This window comes from Dysidea avara, chromosome 3 (genome assembly GCF_963678975.1).
Source record: "Dysidea avara chromosome 3, odDysAvar1.4, whole genome shotgun sequence".
Lineage (NCBI taxonomy): Eukaryota > Metazoa > Porifera > Demospongiae > Dictyoceratida > Dysideidae > Dysidea > Dysidea avara.
Window position 1 is genome coordinate 3,494,511 of NC_089274.1, and position 21,980 is coordinate 3,516,490.

Below are 21,980 nucleotides of genomic sequence, written 5' to 3' on the forward strand. Positions count from 1 at the left end.
CACACTTTAAACCTCTTGTATAGCTTTACATGTAGTGTGAATATCGTAATTCCCTATAGATTTGTGCTGTTTTGATAAGGTGTTATATACAATGTCAACTTGAAATGTATTTCACTGGAATTGGCTAACTCAATTCTGTTCTTGACACAGGCATGAGGCAAGTACATTCATAGGCTACTTTAGGTATATGTATTTGGTCTCAATGAGTAGAATTCAGTTACTTAGCACAGTGGAACCACACCATGAAACATGGACACCTTGATAATCAGGACACTTGTCCATGGTTCCATTTGTATTGGTATACAGATATTCCCTGAAATGAGGACACTCGAGACTTCAGTATGGCCCCAAATCTGCAAGTAAATTCCACTGTACTGTTGAGTACTCGCGTTCATGGCCTCATCCTGAGGAAGAATTACATAAACTTTGCCATGTGTCTGTAGCCTATAATGAGTTATTGTGGCAATGTCTTTATGTGATTTGCTGCTCCAGACTTTTCCTGAATAGTTGAGCCGTCTCTTTATAAGCAGTGTTTACGAATTGTCGTGGCAACATTATATCTCATGTTACCAACTTGTTAGTATTGATTAATAGAACACATATGCGTTAGAGATTATTGGAATTTGTTAATTGTAATTCCCTATCATGCTTGTAGTGGGTTCAAAGAAATATTTAGTGAATTGATTGTTATTTGGTGACATTATGCTTGGAATAATTATGTTGATGATTAAATTTTGGGCAAGTGTGTTTATTTGCTGTTCAGTGAAGTTAATATTGTTAACTTTGTGGCTAGTTAGGTGGATGAATAGGTTGTGACATCTGTCTCCTGTGTTAGTAGTGATACCGTGTTAGTAGTGATACCGTGTTAGTAGTGATACCATGTTAGTAGTGATACCATGTTAGAGTGTAGTGTGTGTAGACACTGTAATTGACATAGCATGCACACAAACACACACACGTGTACGCACGCACACATACGCACGTGCACACACACACTAAAACACTTCAGTAAAATAAATAGACAATTATTTCTAGTAAACTATGATATTAGTTTCCTCTGACCTGCGGACCCTATATGTCTCCTCTCCTTCACCATCATCAGTTAAGTCACTTCCTGTTAACATCCAGCATTGTGAGGCTGCCATCTATGGTAATGTATTGTATTTCATTGAGAGTAAATATACAAGTTTTCATACATACCTGTTTGTACTAGTGTATTTGAGATGTGTCTCATGTTACAAGTGTATTTCTATTTTGATTAGTGGAGCCTTTCTATAGCAGAAACTTTCAGAGCAAGATTACTATTTTTTGCATTGAAGGATTATTTTAGCAAGAAAATGTATAATTTAGAAGAACAGTAGGCTTCTTGTTTTAATTGTGGGTTTTAAAATATTCTTAAATATTATGTACCTGATTGAATGAGGGTTTCAGTTTGGATGGTACAACAACTGCTGGGGTCTAAATTAGATACTGATATTGCCTTATGTTGTCTGGACCCAATCGTGTAGACTCCCGGCTGTGGCTTGGTATCTGTTTATGAAAGCCTTTGCATCATTTCACCTTGAAAGTGAGCTTGGTTGACTGCAGAATTTTAACAACACATACTAAAAGGTGGTTGACTGGTTGTCTGTCAGCACTGCTGTGAGATTTCTATGAGAACATGGGCCATAGGCAAATATACAAATGTGAGTGCTATATTTCATCTCACAACTCTTATTATTTTTGCTGTAAAATGAGTGAAGAGGATTTCTTCACATTGCTAGCCTGTGTAGATTAAATGCCATCCAAGTGTTACTGAGAAGTGTTGAAACATGTCCACTACCAGATGTACAGCAGTAATCCTTTTAACATTATACATGTTACAGTGTGTCTGGGATTCCTGTGGTGTTGCTGTTTATGTTACCATAGTGTATTCATAAAGTTATTCTGTATTTGTCCTCGCTGGAGTGCTTTAGTCTGATCCTACCTCTGTACTTGACAAGTTCCAATATTTCCTTGTTAGCAGGAATATTGGTATGGGAGTGATTAGTGTGATGTTGGTATATAGCAGATGGTGTGTGGATTTGAACATTGCATTTTGTGTACATGCTAAGGTATTAGAGCTAAGGTATTAGAGCTACGATCTAGAAGGGTCCCAGATTCATTGGTCAGTAACTGGTAAAGTTCAGGTGCACCCACACCCTTTGATGGGGGAGAGGAGGTCTGTTGTAAATTTACTTGCAAACCTCTTCAATGAAATTCAGCTAAGGTGTTGAATCACTCTTAGAACATGGCATGCATAGCAAGCTTTGATCTTTAAATGTTAGTGGTGTTTCCTACTTGCCAGTTTCTTCACGCCTGTTTACACAAGCACCATCAGAGAGGTGTGGATAACATTGATGGCATTTTTGTACCACCACAACCAAGCATGTGTTGACAGGATGTGCTTGTGTGCTAGCTGATGTCATCAAGACTAGCATCGTTGAGAAGGACTGAGATGAAAACGACGGAGGCAAGGTTGATTCGGAAATTAAAAAGTAGCTACGTACAAGTTGAGTACACTGTTGCCATTCAGTAATGTTTTTGTGATAGGCTTAGAAGAGAGGCTGGAAGAAAGAATGATGCTACTAGATGGTAAAGTGAATTCCCTTGTAGAAATGGTGCTGCAACTCCTACCTGCACCAGCAAATCAGCAGCAGTACACCATGATACCCCAAGTTTCAACTAGTGCCCAAGGACAAGGCAGTATCGGTAGTGAAATGGAGTATCATGTTTGATTGACCATCAAGTGGCATAGTAATTAACAGCACCCCAATTTTGAACTGATGGACACTCAGCAGTAGTGTAGCGGATAACAGACTCCAGTGACACATGATAACTGAATGATACTAAATAGTGTACTGATGTTCTATATGTGTGTAGTTACAATTCAATAATTAATAATAGTACCCCGCATAGCTTACTATATGAGTTAAATAGATTTGTAACATTTAAATATTGCAAAAACAAGAGCAGTTGCCAGCAGGAAGGGAAGTTACAATTAGAAGAAATGATGATGGAGGCCAGTTTGATGAAGTTACAAAGTACGTAGTTATGTACAAGTTGGGAAAACTGTTGCTATTCGGTAATGTTTTTAAAAAAATAGGCTTAGAAGAGAGAGAATGATGCTACTAGATGGCAAAGTGCATTCTCTCGTAGAAATGGTGCTGTAACTCCTACCTGCACTGATGAATCAGCAACAGCAGCAGCATACCGTGATTCCCCAAGTTTCAACTAGTGCCTAAGGACAAGACAGTACCAGTAGTGAAATGGAGTGTCACGTTGGATTGACTATCAAGTGGCATAGAAATGAACAGCACCCCAATTTTGAACTGATGGAGTAGTGTAGTGGATAACGGACTCCACTGATACATGATAACTGAATAATACTAAATAGTGCACTGATGTTCTATGTGTATGTAGTTACAATTCAGTAAATAATTATATTGGTAAATTTTGGTGTGATTTGGTTTGTGATTTTCCTTCTGCATTCAACCAAGGCTTGTTGAACTTCACAAGGTTGTTGTTTATCACACTAGGGATACACATTTCATCTGTCATGCTCATCTCTTGTTAGTTCTCATCCTAATCTTACTGTTGTTTATTGTATCACACTCTGGTGGCCTAAAGTTAACATGAACTGATATGCCATGTGTTTGCATGTTATATTAGAGTATATTGCATGTGTATCAGTGATATATGTAAGAATTGTACTTGTCAGATTTAAGAAGGTACGTGTTGGATTTTAGGTACTGGTTGCTCTGAACCATTGCCGGCCATTGTGGGCAGTAAATAATTGTGTTAGATCCATATTCCCTCCTACCAAGAGTTCATAATATATAAAAAATGAATTCTTGCTCCTACTAGGGGTGTAAATCACCAAGTAAAACCAACTGTCACATTAAAATGATATCATGATACAATATATATCACAATATTGTGTCAGATAGATGTGTTAAGATTGAATTACAAGTTAGTTAGTCAGTTAGTACACACATTTTAGTGTGTATAAGCTGATTGCACGTTTACAGTATTACATCTGAAGGATGTGTGCTTAGCTGTATTGGTGGGTGACATCCAGTGCAGAAGAGGTAAGACTACTGTTGACAAACTTTGTGCCAGCCATTTTTGCATTAATATCATGCATGTAATCTAACATGTACAGCTATCACAATATGAATATTATATTATATTAATATATTAGTATCACGATAGTAAAATTTATATACATCCCACCTTCTACACCCCCCACACTTCTGTCACATCTAAAATCAGCCAGGTTAAAAAATCTCACAAGAAAACTTTAAGTCACACGCTATAAGTGTACTTATGCACGCCTTGAAGTGTATTATCCTTAATCAGGTTGTTTGGTAAGGCTACAGTCAGTATGACTGTGGTAAGAGATTATGTTATGTTAGTAAACAACAAATATTGCATCTTAATATATTTGCATTGTACAATAAAGTTGGGTAATTACACACGCACAGTTACTGCTAGCAAATACAATTCTGTAAGAAAGTTATATCTGGCTTGACCATCTGTCCCAGTAGGTGAGACCCTGCGTGGAATTCACATTTACAAGCTAGCATGCATAATATATCACATATTACCTGCAGAGCTTCTACACTTTCTTGTTCCTGAAATATGACACATTTAAATTCTCATTTATTGTACCGCTACTACATACATACATACCTGCAGAGGACCATCTTCCACATAAAATTGCTCGATGTATTGTCCACCTCCACTTGAATTTAAATCTTGTGGTAGAGTTGATGAACAGTTATCACCTGGAAGGTTCTACAGGGTTTCATAGACATTAATTTTAAATTTTGTGAAGTTTATAGGAACAAAGAAATTATTCATTGAGCCCACTGTTACTGAGGATAGAAATTCTGGATTTATGTACCCTCCAAAAATATTCCCTACAAAATTTTTTTAGCCACACAGGTATTCTCAGTATTTATTCTCAAGTCATAAGTCATATAAAGATAGAGTCATTCCCATGTAAAACATTGAATATTGAAATGCAAGGGTAAATGTTTGTAAAAAAGACTATTAAAGTAATTCTTCAATGTGAAATCTTTTTGATAAATAATTTTGTATTATCTCATAGAGTCTTTGACATGTCTTTGCCATGTATCCTAATTCCATCTTCAATGGAGATTGAGCTCATGTGTCACATACATGAAAGATAATTGGATATGGACAGTTCAGGTCCACTGACAAGACATATGCGTTGTACATTATGTTAAGCAAGTGTCACTAAATAAATTAAATCAATTGTTTGGTCACATGTTTTGTAGTGGTTTCCAAGCCCTTTCACTAATGGAAAATCAACTCACCTGGTTAAATATAATTTCTGAGACAGCCGACTCTCCTCTACAACCTTGATGGCATGGTTGTGATGGAGTACACATCACCTATTGCACACAGTTACATCATAACTTGTAATAAGGCACAGCCGTAGTGTACTGAATGTCTAAATAAGGAATAGTGTAGCTTTAAATGTGACTCAACTATCATAAATACGTGACCAGATTTTACTACTAACTGATCCAAATTGCACATCAGACAAAATCAAACTAACACCACCAGTGGATAGCTAGTTAGCTACACCATTGTATTACTAGTTTTGACCCTCAGTACTACTCAAACTACTTGAAGCTAGTTTTAACAGAAATCTTTTCTGGGTGGTGTGGAGAGCTCAATTTGTGGTTTCTGGCCTTGTGAAGGGCTAGCTTTGCAAGAATCAGTGGTTACTGGTGGATGGCTGATATTGTTGGCCAAACATTTTTCTGTTGATTTTGCTGCATATCAGCCACTAAGTAGCCAACGCAGCCCTGTAATCTTGTGTCTGGACTTCAGTCGTGGTTTGCCTCCATTTTGAAGTTTATCTCTTGCCCACCCTGCCACCCCCACCCCTTTGTGAGCACTCATGATACTACTTCGCTCATCCAACTGCTCAGATTTTCTATGTTATTTGGCATGAAACTCTACAAGCAACTACAAGTACTGGAAGTGGTCTGAAAGGGAACAAATTTATGCATCTCTTGTGTAAATTTCATACGTGTGCTTGCTATACTTGGCAAGTTATGCTGACTTGAATTCTTTAAAACCGTTTGTCTCGAAACTTCTAATGTGTGATTTGGATTGTTTTTCCAAAGAGGTTGCTTTTGGGTTTTAAAACACCTAGGAAATATTATTTCACATTACCAGTAACACAAGATGGAACCAAAAGAATTAAGTTTGGTAGTAAAATAGAAATATACAAACCCAGGAAAACAGGCCCTATAAACTGCTTTTGAAATATACGAATATCTTCTGTATAAAGAGCGATAACACTGCCTTCCAACATATAGCCACTCTACATACATACACTACACAACTGCCACACCAGTATATGAGTTATGTACTCTTGATGCATGCACACACAACCAATTATGAAACACGATTTAGATAATGTTCAAAATTACAAATTTAAAAAGTACATACATACCTGCTGTGTGCCAGTAACCATAGATGACATTTCACCACACCTAACATAATTTGTCATCACTGGAGAGTCCATCACAAGATGCAACGGTACAACCTGCATAACACAACAGTGACAGCACTGAACCAATACAGTATAAAATACCATTATAGGTCTAAAAGTCCTCCTTAAATCCTCCTCAGTGAATACTGTATTTAGAGCAGTAGGATGTAGTGAAGCATTCACTGATGATGGTAAACTGGTGACCACAACAGACGCAGAATCAGAACACAAATCACAGGCACATATGGGGATTACAGAATCATCTCCATCACTGCTTGTTTCTATATATCACAAATTTGTAGTGCACATGGATCTCTGAATTGCTATCATTTACCATTATCTTTTTCTGCCTTGCCATCATCATCATCTTTATCATTGCCATCATCATCATCGTCGTCGTCATCACCATTGCCACCCCCATCACCTCCACTGCCCCCACTTGGACATCTATTATTGTCATCTCTGTTGTTGTTGCCATCATCATCTCCCCCACTACTTGCAGCTGCACTTTGGCCACCACTATGGTGATCACTGGTGTTTTCATCATTGCTCTCTTGACTGTCACTGTCTTCATCATCACTATCACTCTTAGACCCACTGTCCTGAGCACTGTCACTACAACTATTGGCTTGACCCTGAAGTAAGAAAATCCATATATGATAATGATTATAACAAATAACATTACACATTGCATAGTACACAATGTCATATCACATAGCTAGCTACAAACACTTTAAAGACTTACTGCAATAGTTACAGTGCTGCCATAATGTGGTGGCCTTGTGGTAGTGTGTGCCCTGTGTGAAGGTTGCTTATAGGCCAAGAAAGAAAGACTCCTCTTTTTCCTTTTCTTGAATGGTGGCTTTGATTTTTTGTATTTCAAAGGTAGTGGTCTTTTCCTGCAAGAAGCTATATCTTTCCATTTTATTATATCTTTCCAGAGTTTAAACCGTTGCTTGTTGCTTAATGAACTCTTTCGTCTTTTAAACTGCTGCTTCCCGCCTAATGAATTCTTTCGTTTTGGTCTAGACTTAGGTGGCAGTTGCTGAATATCCCCTTTCAAGTTTTGACGTGGACTGTGGCTGCTTGTCAGAGGTTTCCCATCAGTAAATACTCCTCTGCTTGTGCATGACAGCCATTTTACTGAAAGAGTTATTCCTTTTCCAGCACGTCCTTTACCAGTTGTATTCTTTGGTACTTTTTTAGGTGCTTTAAGTTTACATGACTTTCGTGTAGTTGCTTCAGAATATGATGGCAAAAGCTTTTTTGGTAATGTGCTATTACTGTTCATAGGTGGCGGCCACTCTACTGATTTATCCATAGTCTCATTTGCTGGTACATGCTTAGCAGGGAAATTCCTGCTTAAAAATGGTGTCTTTAAAGATCTAATATGTTTTGTTTTTGGAATTTTTTTTGTATGCAATGCTGGTGGTGGCCATTCCATGGAAGAACTTTTTGCACTATTTTCATCTGAAGATGTTTGCATGAAAGAAGAACATTTCCCACCTGTGTTGCTACTTTCATCTGAAGATGTTTGCAAGGAAGTAGAACCTTTTGCGCATGTGTTATTACTTTCATCTGAAGATGTTTGCATGGAAAAACCTTTCATACCTGTGCCGTTACTTTCATCTGAAGATGTTCCCATGGAAGTAGAACCTTTCATACCTGTGTCATCAGAAGATGTTTGCATGAAAGAAAAACATTTCCCACCTGTGTCACTACTTTCATCTGAAGATGTTTGCATGCAAGTAGAACCTTTCTCACCTGTGTCATTACTTTCAGCTGAAGATGTCTGCATGGAAGAAGAACTTTTCGCACCTGTGTCACTACTTTCATCTGAAGATGTTTCCATGAAAGATGAACTATTCGCACCTGTGTCACTACTTTCATCTGAAGATATTTGCATAGAAGATGAACTTTTCGCACCTGTGTCACTACTTTCATCTGAAGATGTTTGCATGGATGAGGAACTTTTCGCACCTGTGTCACTACTTTCATCTGAAGATGTCTGCATGGAAGAACATTTCGCACCTGTGTCACTACTTTCATCTGAAGATGTTTGCATGGAAGAAGAACTTTTCGCACCTGTGTCACTACCGTCATCTGAAGATGTTTGCATGGAAGAACCTTTCGCACCTGCGTCACTACTTTCATCTGAAGATGTTTGCATGGAAAAGGAACTTTTCACACTTGTGTCACTACATTTATCTGAAGATGTTTCCATGGAAGTAGAACCTTTCACACCTGCATCGTTATTTTCATCTGAAGACATTTGTATGGAAGAACCTTTCGCACCTGTGTCATTACTTTCATCTGAAAATGTTTTCATGGAATATCTTTTCATACCTGTGCCGTTACTTTCATTTGAAGTTGTTCCCATGGAAGTAGAAACTTTCGCACCTATGTCGTTACTTTCATCTGAATATGTTTCCATGGAAAAATCTTTCATATCTGTGCCGTTATTTTCATCTGAAGATGTTCCCATGGAAGAACTTTTCACATGGTGGTGATCTCCATATGTTCTTCTACATACTGATTGATTTTCTACCAGTGGAAGACCATCATAATTATTCACAGGAGTACCCTTTGTTATGGTGTGTGATACTACTTTCAGTGTAGTGTAGTTTGGATCCAAGTCTGGACTGCTTGAATATGAAATGATGTCATTACTATATGTGACGTCAATGCTCTTTTTTTCAGTAAATGGTACTCTTTCCCTCTCATTAACGTTTTTGGATTCTGAAGTAACAGGAATATACATGGCTAATGAAATACAACTCTTAGCTCCCAACCCATGTAAGTATTATTGGACACAAGCACAACAATAATTATATGACCATTACAAACTACATACTATAGGGACTGTTTATTTGGTGGTGGTATAATTTATGTTAGAATTTTAATTCAGTTATGCCAAAAATGTTTCATAGATTTGACTCACAACTGAATAAATTCACACATACAATACAAACACAAAAAAATTAGAACGATAAATACCGTGTAGCGGGAAATTTTTGAGGGTTGAAACTTTTGCGAAACTGTGCAAAATCCGATTTAGCATTTTTTATTCATGAAAGTCTAGAAAACGGATTTAATAAGGTAATAGCTATGTGTAAACCTGAAACATTTCACAATTATATTTTGACGAAGCTATTATTAGGCCACTCCAAGTCATACCTGGTCACTCCCTAGCCAACAGAAAGATGTGGGTGGGCGGATGATCAAGACTTCAAGACTATCATGACTCCTGTATACTATAATGACACACTGTTTAGTAATATTCAGTAAGATTACTTACTCAATTTAGCTGATTCATGTTGATCTTTGTGTATTAAAACCAACATTCTTAGCATAAGTAATTATGCTTATGTTTAAATGCACTATAAAAATTGTTGATGGCTGACTACACTGCTTTTAAACAACCGAGCACAACAATGTATAGCTAAGCACTACAGGAAAGGTCTGCTCATGTAGCTACTTTTGCTTTCCAAGTGAAATGTCTGATTAGCTATGTCAGGAAAGTATTATTTATTAGCTAAGTTGTTCAAATGAACCAAAATGAAATGAAACTATTTACACACCAGAAACACTTCATTTAAATGTGAAGTCTTAGCCCACTACATGTTTCCAGCCTTCTATTTAGTAAACCTTGAGAAAAGTAACTGTCAAAGTTCTGAGTCATTGCAGTGCTCCAGGCTATTGTGTTTTTCAGTGATCATGTTGATGCTTTACCTAAGGGTTTTGCCACTTGCCAATCTATATGACCACACAACTATGTAGTCGTGGAAAAGTTGAAGTTTGAACTCACCGATTGTTACTGGTTTTCCAGTCAGTGTTACCAGTGTTCAGTGATAAGGAAGTCAAAGTTTAGATCCACTGAAGATTAATCATTAGAAGGCCACATTTTAATTGTTAGGAAAGTTAAAGTTATGGCCTATCCGATGCTATTAGGGTAGTGTTTACTGAAGCCTCTTTGATTAATGGTAACAGATAATAGCTATAAAATCAAAGACAAAACTAAAGTCAGAAACATTTTAGTAGTGAAGCATTTATACCTGACTGCTCTCAGTAATAGAGTTAAGGTTAGTGTGAGTGCTCTATTAGAATACCTAACTGTTCTATTAGAGTACCTTGATCTTTTGCGGTGTCCTTGGTTTTTACTGGGTCATGACATGCACTTAAGTGCCTATAATAGTAATAATAGTCCTCATAAACTATAGTATGTACAAGTTGAGCAAAACAGCTAAAAATTAAAAGTGGATTTTTTCTCAACAGAGTTAACATTTCAGCCAACTAGATAATTAGTGGTGACAGCAAAGGTGTCAACAACAGACACGTATAGTTTGACTCCATTACAAGTTTGGGAAAGGGCTGTAATGGACACTGTACTTATGTGGCTTCTCCATAGGAAATGTATTGTGAAAATTTTTATTGGCCGTAAATATTATGTCAAACATTTGAACAAAATGAAATATTTTTAACAAGTCAAGCAGTACTACAAATGAACCAAACTTCAAGATTGTGTGCAATTGCATCCATGAGTTATTAAATGTTTTTGAGGATTCAGCTTAATGTGTACATACTATAGGATTCCAGGTTTTTCATGTGGGCGGGTGACCAGAAACTAAGGTTTGACTTGGCATGGCCTTACTCACAAAATTCACAAAAGTTTCATCCCTCAAAAATTTCCAGCTATACAGTAAGCTTTTGAATCATTTTCTAGCCCTTGAAATTTACACCCCTCATCATTATCCTCAGTAACTCACTGCAGACAGCATCCTTAACAGTATCTTCTATATTTGATGCCTCTGTGATACTCATCCTCTGTAAAATATTAAGTACACACATCATAAATAGTATTTATGTTTAATATCAATTTGTCATGCTCAGAACAATACAATATCACTAAAATTGACCAACGCTAATACTTTTTGACACAACAATGCAATGTTACTTAATCCCCCCACATATGCAGATAAAAGTGGTTTGAAGAATGTGGCTACATGTATAGCTAACTATACTGAAATATGTGTAATCAGGGCAATAAAATCCTGCAGGTACCAGTGCTAGTAAATAAATAACAACTAGTCTGGCACCACCCGCTCCTTCAAAAAAAATTTGCGAAGGAGCTGGCGGCCGGCTACACTACCCCGGAGAGAATAAAGGTCTTAATGATTAAGACAAAATATACATTACAAGCATACAGGGGCCTAGACACAGGGGTACCATGTGCTGATGGATCAGTACAGGAGCCCTGGCAAGACTTACATTAACTAAAATTAAATTACAATACACCAATACTTAAAGTTTACCTAAGGTGGTCTAAAAGATCCCAGTCCGGGGAGGCTCTAGAATTAAAAATTCTGTAAGAGCAGGACACAGCAATGCGAGCTGCCTGCTCAAACAAGGATCTTACAGTTTTCTTTGGCACTTCACAAGCAGTAGCCACTTGAGCAATTGTTTCTGACAAAAGGTGACCTAAACAACCAATTTCAATGGGAACAAAGTTGACAGTTAACCCAGAAAGCTGAAGGTCATATTGCAAGGAGCTATATCGATCTTCTTTTCTATCTCTAGCAGCAAGAAGATGTTGCTGGGTATTAGTTGGTACTGTCAATTCAAACAAACAAATGGAATCATTAGAAACCAATACCAAGTCAAGCCTGCTGAGGGTAGAGGAAAGATTGGTTGGGATGGTACTAGGGGGGCTGGAACTAGCAAGATAACCTGGAAGGTAAGCGTAAAGTTTGAATGTTTCAGGTAAATGCTATTGGAGCCCATAAACAAGGACCTGTAAAACTGAATCATGTCTCCAGGTATACCTGCCTTGATCTAGAGCAGCAGGACAGCCAGTCAAAATAATTATGGTTTGTTGTGGGTTGAGGAGCTTGACATAATGATGTTCCATCTGGCCAGGTTCATAGGGGTCGGTAGAGTGTCACAACCAGCACGTAGCAGGAAGGACAGCTGTTTTTCAGGGAGGCCATACGTCAATCTCTTCCACAGAGGGCAAGCTTGCTCCAGAGTTACAATATCTCAAAAATTATTTTGAACAGTTAATGGTTCCAGTTTTGATTTCCAATATCTAACGTGAGCAGAACGTAAGTTGTGGTGTGCATAGTTCTTGAAAGTTGCAGAGTGAATGTTGGAAACTGAAGCCTTAGCAGCAGATAAACAGTCAAGGACAGTGGAAGAGACATCGGATCTGTTAGCTAAAATAGAATGTCACAGCTCTATAATCAGTGGATCAACTGACCGTTCAATAGCCAGAATGTATGAAAGCTTAGCTGATTGCTTCAGGTGTGGTAAAAAAGGGAGATCCAACACATCCGGGTGGAAAACAGTTCCAGGAGTGCAATTTCTGGGGAGGTTCAACCAACTTTTCACGAATTTCAATATTGATGACTGTGCTGAAGTAATAGACACAGTAAGCCTCTCAACAGCTAAATGAAAATGTAGAACAGAAGACACAAAGTTTTTTAAAGATCCATATCTTATATTCTCCCCAAACAGAACACTTATCGATGAATTGTAAAATTTGTTGCTTCATGTTAGCAGAAGCTACCAATCGAGCAATAGTTGGAGAAACACCAATAGTGCGACCCAGAAGCTTAGTATAATCCACATTTACAGTAATAACTATAACATGTGATGCAACGTGGCATACTGTGTCGGGTATTACCCAGGCTTTCAAACACTCGGTATGCGGTGGTATGGCCCACGCCCTGTGGGCTATGACTCGACAGAAATGTCGTTTCCCCACTATTGTTTACGAGTTACACCATACAACTTACCGCTGTGAGCACAAAAGTGACCAGATCATCCGACAGAACCCCACTACAGAAAAGCAGTATTTTTATACTGAAGCAGTCTCCCTTACAAACACTACTGAGGACACACCCAACTCTAAAACAATATTGTTAAATCAATTGAGAATATTTACATAATTTGTTAAATCAATAAGACTTTGGAATTAAAATACAGAACAGTCATGCAAGAAATTACACATCAGATTTTCACTACCAGCATAGCAACATTTTTATTCTACTGTATATAAAGAGAACACGTTTGACACACACACAGTAGCTAGTATGTAAAACATGCATACATGTACAAAATGTCAGCAATTCAAGTTAAAAAACAAGCCTGGTTGACATCCCTTGATGCTTCCAGATATATTTTGCTGATCCCACAACTTCTGTGTTAAAACAGTCCTGGGTTGCTATTTTATGGTGCCTACCATTTGTGCAAATTGTTGCACATTACAACCTGGTATTTCTAGGATCTAGTGACAGTTCTTCATAATTCCAAACAGTGGCTGCCTGCTGTGTGCTAGCAGTAACCACATTCTGAGGACCACCAGACACTGGTATTGGGCAAACAGTAATTGTACCAACTGGAGAATGCAATGGCCCAATTGGAACTGGTGACTTTCTTCGAGCCTCAGCAAGGCCCCCACATTCACTAGTGAAAGAATCCAATTCTGTTTCTTTTTTCACATCCTTGATACTGTCCTTTGCATGTACTGTGATGGTGGTCGTATAAGTTGTAGTAGTTGGGGAAACTATTTCACAGGTAGCAAGTCCGCCATTACTATTAGTTTGAGAACACAACTGCGCAGAGTTCTGAGCTGTTGGATGATCTATTGCTTCCACTGGATCAACCACTGGATCAGCCACCGTTTCTTCAAAGTTACATTGCTAAAAGTACACAATAATTAATAATTTCATTATGTCCTAAACATACCATATACAACTTGAGCATAAGCACATATGCGTACACACTACGTACATGCATACACACCAGCTTGATACACACACAGGCAAGCTCTTCTGGAAGAGGGGAAACCAGCACCCCACAGAAAGCTACACAGTGATGGTGTGGGGACCCAAAGTGCTAGTCTTGTCCCAGCCGTCTTTGCACTTGATCACGCAAAGGCCATCTGGCAACATCATCCACAGCAAGTGTGCACTAGCAGCACATGGAAAATTATATATTTAAATGTCCACTACAAGTATAGATGACCTCCGTTGTTTCATCTTTTATTTATGTATATAATCACTTATACTTGTTTAGTAGGGCTCTGTCTTAAAATGAATGGTGCCTGCATAAATGCTGCTATTAAAATTATAGAAATACCATATGCCACAAAAGCATTACACTGCCACTGTATAGTCATGTATTACAAGTATAAGTAGAGATTAAATGTCCTCTAGTATATAGCTGCACTTATTTCCTTGCTTTTTGTTTCCCCTTATATTTGACTACCACAAATGAGGCAGTGCAGAAAGAAATACGACAAAAGGAGAACAAAGGTAAGTCCATGATGCATGCACTGTAGCAGTTGCAGTCGACAAAAAGGCACATCTCGGACCAAAGCAATGTCAAACAGCGAAGCCCGTAATATTAAGCATAGTTGAGTTATGCTTGGCTGAAAGCATCAGTTAGTCAGTAGAAAATTCAGTTAAATAGAAAAATTTTAAAATTCCAAACTTGCTGGAAAGATTTGGGGCCTCACTGAAAGTATTATATTGGGCTTGGTTACATTTAGCCAATACCGTTAATTAAAAAAAAAGGAAAAGTGAGGTTGTTTTTTGAGCGGCATTGAAGGGCAAGAAAACCCAAACTACTATACAGCACTAGCGTACTGTATGATAGTAAGGTATTCTGATCATAAACCTAATCAATTACTACCCATTACCTGTTTGACAGGTAGAAGCTGTTCCTTGGTCCCTTCACCATACAAATATGGGGAAAGCTGCAGACTGGTGAACCGTGTATTTCCACCACTAGCAAACCCATCAAGAACACCTTGATAATGGGGAGGGTTAACTGGACTATTATTACTCTCCTGTATGGCAGCTTCACCACTTGGGGGGACATCACCGTCATCAGGTGGCTGGTCGCTCTTGGCAAGATTCTCTGCCAGTGGTTCATTGCCTGGAAATAAAATGATCTTATGGAAACATGTACATGTTACACAATAAATGCAGTCCCCTAGTTCACATTCTATCACTGTATATGCTTCACAAAAACAGTTAAACACAGAATCAGGTATTATACTGTATTCCATGTATTTCTAAATTCAATAATATACTGGCATTGCAAATAATTTTTTATAGCGATTCATTATGTCATATTGGAACAGTATGGTCAACTCAACATTCGTCCAATACATAGCACAGCATTGATATGACTTACTACTATATGTCCTCACGAGAGTTTTACAATTCTACAGAATAACAGGCACATGAACAGTGAAACCTACCTAGTCACTCTTGGGTCAAACATTTCTCTAACAAGGGGCTTCACTTGGAAGGAAATTGTATACAAAAAGTACAAGAATGGTCTAAAAGATATGCCACAGTTTACAGTGATGCCTATGGCTGTGTGATAATTGATCTACCAAAGCGTGCTGTATTTTCTGTACAGTAACAACAGTGCTGCAAAACACAGAACAGTAATGCAGAAGATGTAATACAGTTATGAATACCATATACAGTGGAACCTGTCTATAATGGTCACCTTGGGACCAGATATATCTGGCCTTTATATACAGGTGGCTGTTATAGAGAAAACCTGCATAAGGTGGTCTGCAGCATTTTAGTGGCTATGACTGTTATAAATGAGTAATTATTACTAAGAGGCTCGCGCCAACCGCAATAGAGTATTATTTTACTAGTCTTTATACAGAAAGGGCAAGGTGAGTTTGTTATGAATGTTGGTTATAGCTATTGAATACGTTTAAGCAATGAAGCCTGATAGTCTGTATAGCATTCATTGAAAGGCAGAAGTGTGATAATTGCGCATTAATTGAAACGGTGCCGTGGTGAACAAGCCACCATAAAAGGAAGCGACTGCTATAGGAAGGATGGAGTTATGTATACAGTGATTCATAGGAGAATTCGTGGTTGGCCGTTATACACATTAGACAGGTGACCGTTTAATGCAGACCACAATGCATACAAAATTTTGTATGGGAAAATATTTGGGACCTCGTGACCATGGCCGTTATGCAAAGGTGACCGCTTAATCCAGGTGACCGTAACACGGGTTCCACTGTAGTAAGTGACTGAAATTTAATGCAAGACAATAAGTGACACAAATTTTAGTAATTGAAGGTCACTAAAATACAACTTGGCAAGAATGGCAATAACAGTCCACTTTATTCGCTATCTTACTTGGGAAGACTAAATTGCCAGTGTGCTGTGCTTGCCATCATTGCATCATTTGTGTCAGCCGCCTTTTACATATAGGAAATAAAATTGGCCTGCTTGGACTGAGTAGAAAGCTAAAAAGTAACATGGGCTGCTGGCAAGTCTACTTAAATAGTAATTAGTTAAAGCACTGCTGTGAGTACTATATGAAAAAAATACAGCACATAAACAAGTGGGTGAGAGACAAATATAGCACCCATTATAAATAAAGAACAGTGCAAGAAGTGCCTCTGCAATCAATCTAGTCACTACTGAAATTGCTATTTGACACGCACCCCAACTGTTAATTGTGAATAGTTTTCTGCTTTGTTTTCAGGTATAGATAACCTCTATACAGCATTACAAAGAACAGTACGAGTAGTGCCTATGCGATCAATCCAATCACTATGGAAAATGGATGATTCTTGTAGCAACCAGCTTGTACTGCAATGAAGCCTCTGCATGTTACCACTAATCAACACCTTTGAGGTAACGGAAAAAGAAATGGGACACAAAAGAAGACAAAGGCATATGTAAGTCCAAGATACATACACTGTAGCTACTACAACTGGCGTTGTTTTTGGGTGATATTGAAGGGAAAGAAAGCCCAAACTTGCATGATCCCTACTACACAGTACCAACGTACTGAAACAGCACAGTTATGAATAGGTACCTTCATTATCACACAGCCCTAGTGACATACTAAGGTAAGGTTTCACCGTATGTTGATTAAAATGTTTACTAACCGGTAGGATTAATACTGGCATCATTGTTCTACATATATAAAAGAGACATGAACTTAACTTTTGGATATACAGAAGTGGCCACATTTACCTGATCATCGTTAGGTATTTTGCTGTGTCCACCTCCTAGAGGGTAAGCCAACAATTCAGACTGAGGAAACTGAGCATGACTGAAGTCATGAAATTGCTTATATTTTTCATCCGCTGATGTCTCAATAAGTTTCCTTTGTGCAGTTCCAGGTTTTGTCCCATCCTTCTTGGATACAACATAAGCTTTTAGTACATCAAGAATAGATATAGCTTCTGCACACACCCCACTAGTATCACCACCGATGGCAAAGAATTCAGCTTGTAGAGACTTCAACTGTGCCAAGTATCGCTCTGTATCTGAACATGTAATCAAGGACACTGACTCTGCTTTGTAAAGTAAGTTTAGTAGCCTCTGCAAACTGCTTTTTAAGTGTCGGTAGCTTCTGATGTTTTTGCAGTCTGTACGCTTTAGAATTTCACTGTCTTGAAGCATGTGTTCAACCAACTGAATCATATATTGAAGAAAATGAGGGCTTGACTCTATTATCTGATTAGGGTCCAAATGTGTCTTCTTTTTAGATGCCATACTCTACAAGCAACACAATTTCATGTCAATAAACCATTCATATAATACCATATGGCAGTTGCACATACTAAGGCCCATTTCCTTGTAACTAGAAATTTGTTTCTGTTATGTGAGTACCATTAAAGAAGACATTCACTAAAGTAAGTAGAGTAGTTTTAACCTTTGTTCATGGAGATTCGGGTGCTTCGCACGAAACTTTGGTGGTATACGTCATTTGTGGTTTTAGTATGGTATGCTAAAGTGTTTCCGTGTCAGTTTTTTTTGTATACTAGTGAGGGAGACCTCTAGTGTAAATAGCGATTGGTATTTGTAGCAGGGCTGCATATACATGTTGAGAGAAAAAAAAATTTTTTTGTACTGCCTGTCAAAGTTACAGTAGGTTTTAGGTCCCTTCGGGGTGACCAAAAGGACTTCAAAATCCCATTCAGCCTGAAGTTGTGTTGATTGCACCCTACTTATGCTGCTAAAGAATAGATTATACATTTTACTTTGCCAAAGTGTGCAACAAGCTTTACGTAAATTGACGTAAAAAGTATTTTCGCATGCTCTTACAATCAGCTCTACAGCGTCACTGTTTAACATCTAATGGCCATACAAATCAGAATGTGGATAGAGTAAGTGCTGGTCTACAATGTAACGGTGTTTGCTTTAGCGTAGCTCAACTGAATATTAAAAAATATCCTTTAAACTAGATATTGTGAGGTAACTGCCATTTTTACAACCTCTTTAGGTCATCTATGCCTACCCTGGGCATTACTTCTGCCCTCAAACATTTTCAGCAGAAAATGTCCCAGACACTAGAAGGAATGGAGATAGTTGTGTGTATAATGGGTGATGTTCTAGTTTACGGTAGTACACAAGAAGAGCATGATAGTCACCTTATAATAGCCCTTCAAGCCTCAGGAGCTACCATGAACAAACAAAAATGTCAAAACAAACATCAATTTTTTGGGACACATCATTGACAGTACTGGGCTACACAGATAAAATACAAGCCATTGTTGACATGAAGATATTGGTAAGGTCAGGCATTAATGGCCAAATTTTCACCACAATTGCATACAAGAAGCCAGTTTATGTCCTTAATGATGCTAATGTTACCAAACAAAGAGACAGATGGTTTGTTACATGTCTTACCTTGTTTAAATATTATATCACAGAGATAGACATCATATTAAAGGAATTATAATAAAATTAAGCACAAGACGTCGCTCACCTATATTTGGTTAATCAGTATAAGGAAAACTCGCTCACCTATATATGGTTAATCAGTATAAGGAAAACTGTTTATGAATATAGTCACAACAAACTTTACAGCGCCACACAAACAGATCCAAACACCCACAAACTTGATTCGCACACCCGTTATAATACCACTCTAATTAATGAACACCAACACTATATTATATGCATGGTACCTTCTTATGTCGTCGATCTACACAGTGGCACTAGCTGTTAAACATCATCCCTTTCAGCAAATTACCCAAGATCAGTCACCTTGTGGTCATCTTCATGAGCAGAGTCCTAATGGTGATTCTTGTGGTAGATTTTATGGACAGTTTTGACAAAAATAAAATAAAAAATATATATATATATATGTAGACATCAAGTTAGTACTGTTTCCCTGTTTGTTTCAAGATATTCTTCAGGTAACTTAAGGTTACGGGTTAGGCGCTTAATAATAGGTTATTATTTTTCGATTCGCGATAATGGATGGTGCAATATTAGTGCAATATTAGCACGAAACTTGAGCAGGTATTAGTGAGAAGGTTGTTAACTTCAAAGCGTTGTATAGCCACGTGATAATAGCGGAGGAATCATACAAAGTGAGTGTTAATAATTTACTGTGGAAGATAGTCAAGCGTAAAATTAAGTCCCTGCAATATGCAAAATTAAGTCCCTGCAATATGCAAAATTAAGTCCCTGCAATATGCGTTTAGTGCTACTGCTTAATGTTATTATTCATCAAAAATAGCAGCTGTCAGCCAATTAGTACTAATTTTTTAGGGCAGTATCAACAAGTGGTTATATTATCTAGGTCCTGTCATGGAGACTTTGTGGGAAAACTGACTAGAGGCTGGTTAGTTATCATATCTTTCAAGGATAATGGCGATTAGTTTTGCTACGGAAATACTGCGAGCCCACTGCAGTGCTGTTACAATCGGATAACAACTCAATTCGTTCCTGAGGACCTAGAAATCACTAAGTAATAGCTTCTTAATGCTAAATATCACAATGTGGCTTCCCATGAAACCTGGTTTTTGATGAATAGCAATCAATAGTTTCACTGTTTAGTGTCTGCATTTCTGTACAAGTGCTTCCCTTGTTGACTGTATCACCACTTTTGGTATTACTCGTACGTTAATAAAATTATGTGGTATATTAACGTACAAGTAATACCATAAGCAGCAATACACTCAACAAGGGAATCGCTTGTACAGAAATGCAGGTCACACTGAATATACCTATCTTACATCTCACCACACTTGGAGCAGAGGTGGGCATTTGCACAAATTCCCAAATCCTAGGAGACAACTTCATGCACAAACCACCATATCTCACAATATGCCTATGCTTGTTGCATGAGACAAATCTTCTGCAAATTCTTATCTACTTACTACTCAAGGTGGGGTGTAATATCGATAGGTACATAACCATGCAAACACACAAGTTTCTGTACCTCCTTTCATATGCCACAAAGTAGCTACTGTACTCTCAGTGTGTTGATACCAGTAGAAGAAAAATACAGACTTGTTGCCTGGGTTGTACACAAAAACATCCAAGAAAACTTCTCTGCAGTTTGCAGCACAGCATAGATATTTTCTTAACACCATGATTGCAAGGACGAGGGCTGATAAAGCAGGCATACCCCTGCAAATGTAGAACACGTGTCATCGCTTCAGTCATATGACTCGTCATCATTACGTAATAGTAATTCAATCGTCACTTTCATGGCTGGGAAATTCCCCAAAACAAATCTGTTTACTGAAATAAATCCTGACACTTCAAAGTTTAGAGGTTACTGTCACCACAACTGCCACTAGCGCCTCATGGTCTCCCCTCCATTATAGCTAGTATCAATCGTAACAGGATCCTCTGTCATTCGGCATCCTATAAACATAGGGGTATAAAGGATCTATGTTATCATAGATAATAGACACCCCTACCGGTGTCTATTATCTATGATGCTATACACAAAGTCACAATTTCTCAGTAATAATATCTACCAGTAATTTAGTCGCTCGCAAGGTCCGCCATACAGAGCGACAATTCAACAAGGAGACAGAACAAAGCGGGGTAGAACACGTACCATAACGTCAAGCATTGTAGACTACTGACTGCTCTTGCCACAGAGTGCTGAAGCATGGATCGCGCCTTCTACTATCTATGGCTAAAGTATCGGCTTCTGACTCAATAACTGGTCACCTGCTTCACAGCGCCACAAAATCAAAATTTGAAATTGGAGCTGACGGGACGAGCGGTTTGGCAAGAATTAGCACGTATCTATCGCACGTGATTGAAGATTATGTGCCTGTTGTTGGTCGTCAAGGAGATGAAAACGCCTCTGGGTTCGTTTAGCATAGATGATTATATACGCCCCCTATGGTCATAGATATTAAAAAATATTATGTGTTAGTCTGGTGCAGCCATAGATACCATACAGTCTAGTACGTAGCTTATTATCTCACGCCACTTTGTGCCAGTAGATGCCATCTAGAACCGAGTCTAGAACAGAGCTAGGAACTGAGTCTACATCCATACTCAAATATCTAAATGCTACATCCTTTTCTTAAAATTGAAACGGAAACATACCATAGTAGCACAAAGCCTTGTTGTGGTCATGTGGTGCATCGATTGCAACAATCTGA

General features: G+C 38.1%; 3 protein-coding genes across 18 annotated transcripts in view; 1 reads left to right on the forward strand and 2 right to left on the reverse strand.

The window, feature by feature from the left end:
* LOC136248929 (uncharacterized) overlaps positions 1-21,980 on the forward strand; it is a 43,376-nt gene that overhangs the window by 4,538 nt on the left and 16,858 nt on the right. Inside the window, exons 1-4 of one of the 8 annotated variants that reach the window (XR_010697915.1) lie at positions 1,066-1,150; positions 1,263-2,516; positions 2,572-3,062; positions 3,125-3,756. The exons of 2 other annotated variants lie outside the window; for them this stretch is intronic. Coding sequence is in view for 1 of the 6 variants with exons in the window: in XM_066040801.1 (XP_065896873.1) it covers positions 2,327-2,363; positions 2,438-2,516; positions 2,572-2,756 (301 nt within the window). In the remaining 5 variants the exon portion in view is untranslated. Of the gene's footprint in view, positions 1-1,065; positions 1,151-1,213; positions 3,063-3,124; positions 3,760-5,134; positions 5,361-21,980 lie in introns of those variants that run through there. 5 more of the 8 variants (XM_066040801.1, XR_010697917.1, XR_010697918.1 and 2 more) reach the window with 5 other exon arrangements.
* LOC136248923 (dentin sialophosphoprotein-like) lies at positions 4,390-13,476 on the reverse strand. Of its 2 annotated transcripts, XM_066040783.1 has the most exons (10): positions 13,351-13,476; positions 11,323-11,380; positions 7,302-9,295; positions 6,891-7,191; positions 6,659-6,837; positions 6,518-6,610; positions 5,364-5,441; positions 4,714-4,818; positions 4,629-4,655; positions 4,390-4,576 (listed from the first exon to the last, which is right to left on the reverse strand). In XM_066040783.1, the coding sequence occupies exons 2-10, from the start codon at positions 11,375-11,377 to the stop codon at positions 4,538-4,540; spliced, it is 2,871 nt and encodes a 956-aa protein (XP_065896855.1). In that variant the 5' UTR covers positions 11,378-11,380; positions 13,351-13,476; the 3' UTR covers positions 4,390-4,537. The 2 variants fall into 2 exon arrangements, with proteins under 2 accessions (XP_065896855.1, XP_065896856.1); XM_066040784.1 differs by lacking the exon at positions 5,364-5,441.
* LOC136248926 (uncharacterized) lies at positions 13,462-21,872 on the reverse strand. 8 transcript variants are annotated; one of them, XM_066040790.1, is made up of 8 exons: positions 21,422-21,871; positions 20,792-21,222; positions 19,530-19,635; positions 19,328-19,365; positions 17,587-18,114; positions 17,499-17,526; positions 15,258-15,496; positions 13,462-14,256 (listed from the first exon to the last, which is right to left on the reverse strand). In XM_066040790.1, the coding sequence occupies exons 5-8, from the start codon at positions 18,109-18,111 to the stop codon at positions 13,819-13,821; spliced, it is 1,230 nt and encodes a 409-aa protein (XP_065896862.1). In that variant the 5' UTR covers positions 18,112-18,114; positions 19,328-19,365; positions 19,530-19,635; positions 20,792-21,222; positions 21,422-21,871; the 3' UTR covers positions 13,462-13,818. The 8 variants fall into 8 exon arrangements, with proteins under 8 accessions (XP_065896862.1, XP_065896861.1, XP_065896864.1 ...); XM_066040789.1 differs by having other exon boundaries at positions 19,530-19,647; XM_066040792.1 differs by lacking the exon at positions 19,328-19,365 and having other exon boundaries at positions 21,422-21,872.

What these genes read in the sequence shown, in the direction of transcription:
- LOC136248923 (XM_066040783.1), bottom strand. Translation starts at nt 11,377, where the DNA reads ATGAGTATCACAGAGGCATCAAATATAGAAGATACTGTTAAGGATGCT. An exon ending in GGACTTTTAGACCTATAATG is followed by an intron (nt 6,611 to 6,658) that starts GTATTTTATACT and finishes TGTGTTATGCAG; the next exon opens with GTTGTACCGTTGCATCTTGT. An exon ending in AAAGTGTAGAAGCTCTGCAG is followed by an intron (nt 4,577 to 4,628) that starts GTAATATGTGAT and finishes AATTCCACGCAG; the next exon opens with GGTCTCACCTACTGGGACAG.
- LOC136248926 (XM_066040792.1), bottom strand. Translation starts at nt 18,111, where the DNA reads ATGGCATCTAAAAAGAAGACACATTTGGACCCTAATCAGATAATAGAG. An exon ending in AAATACCTAACGATGATCAG is followed by an intron (nt 17,527 to 17,586) that starts GTAAATGTGGCC and finishes TTATATATGTAG; the next exon opens with AACAATGATGCCAGTATTAA. An exon ending in AGCTTCTACCTGTCAAACAG is followed by an intron (nt 14,257 to 15,257) that starts GTAATGGGTAGT and finishes GTGTACTTTTAG; the next exon opens with CAATGTAACTTTGAAGAAAC.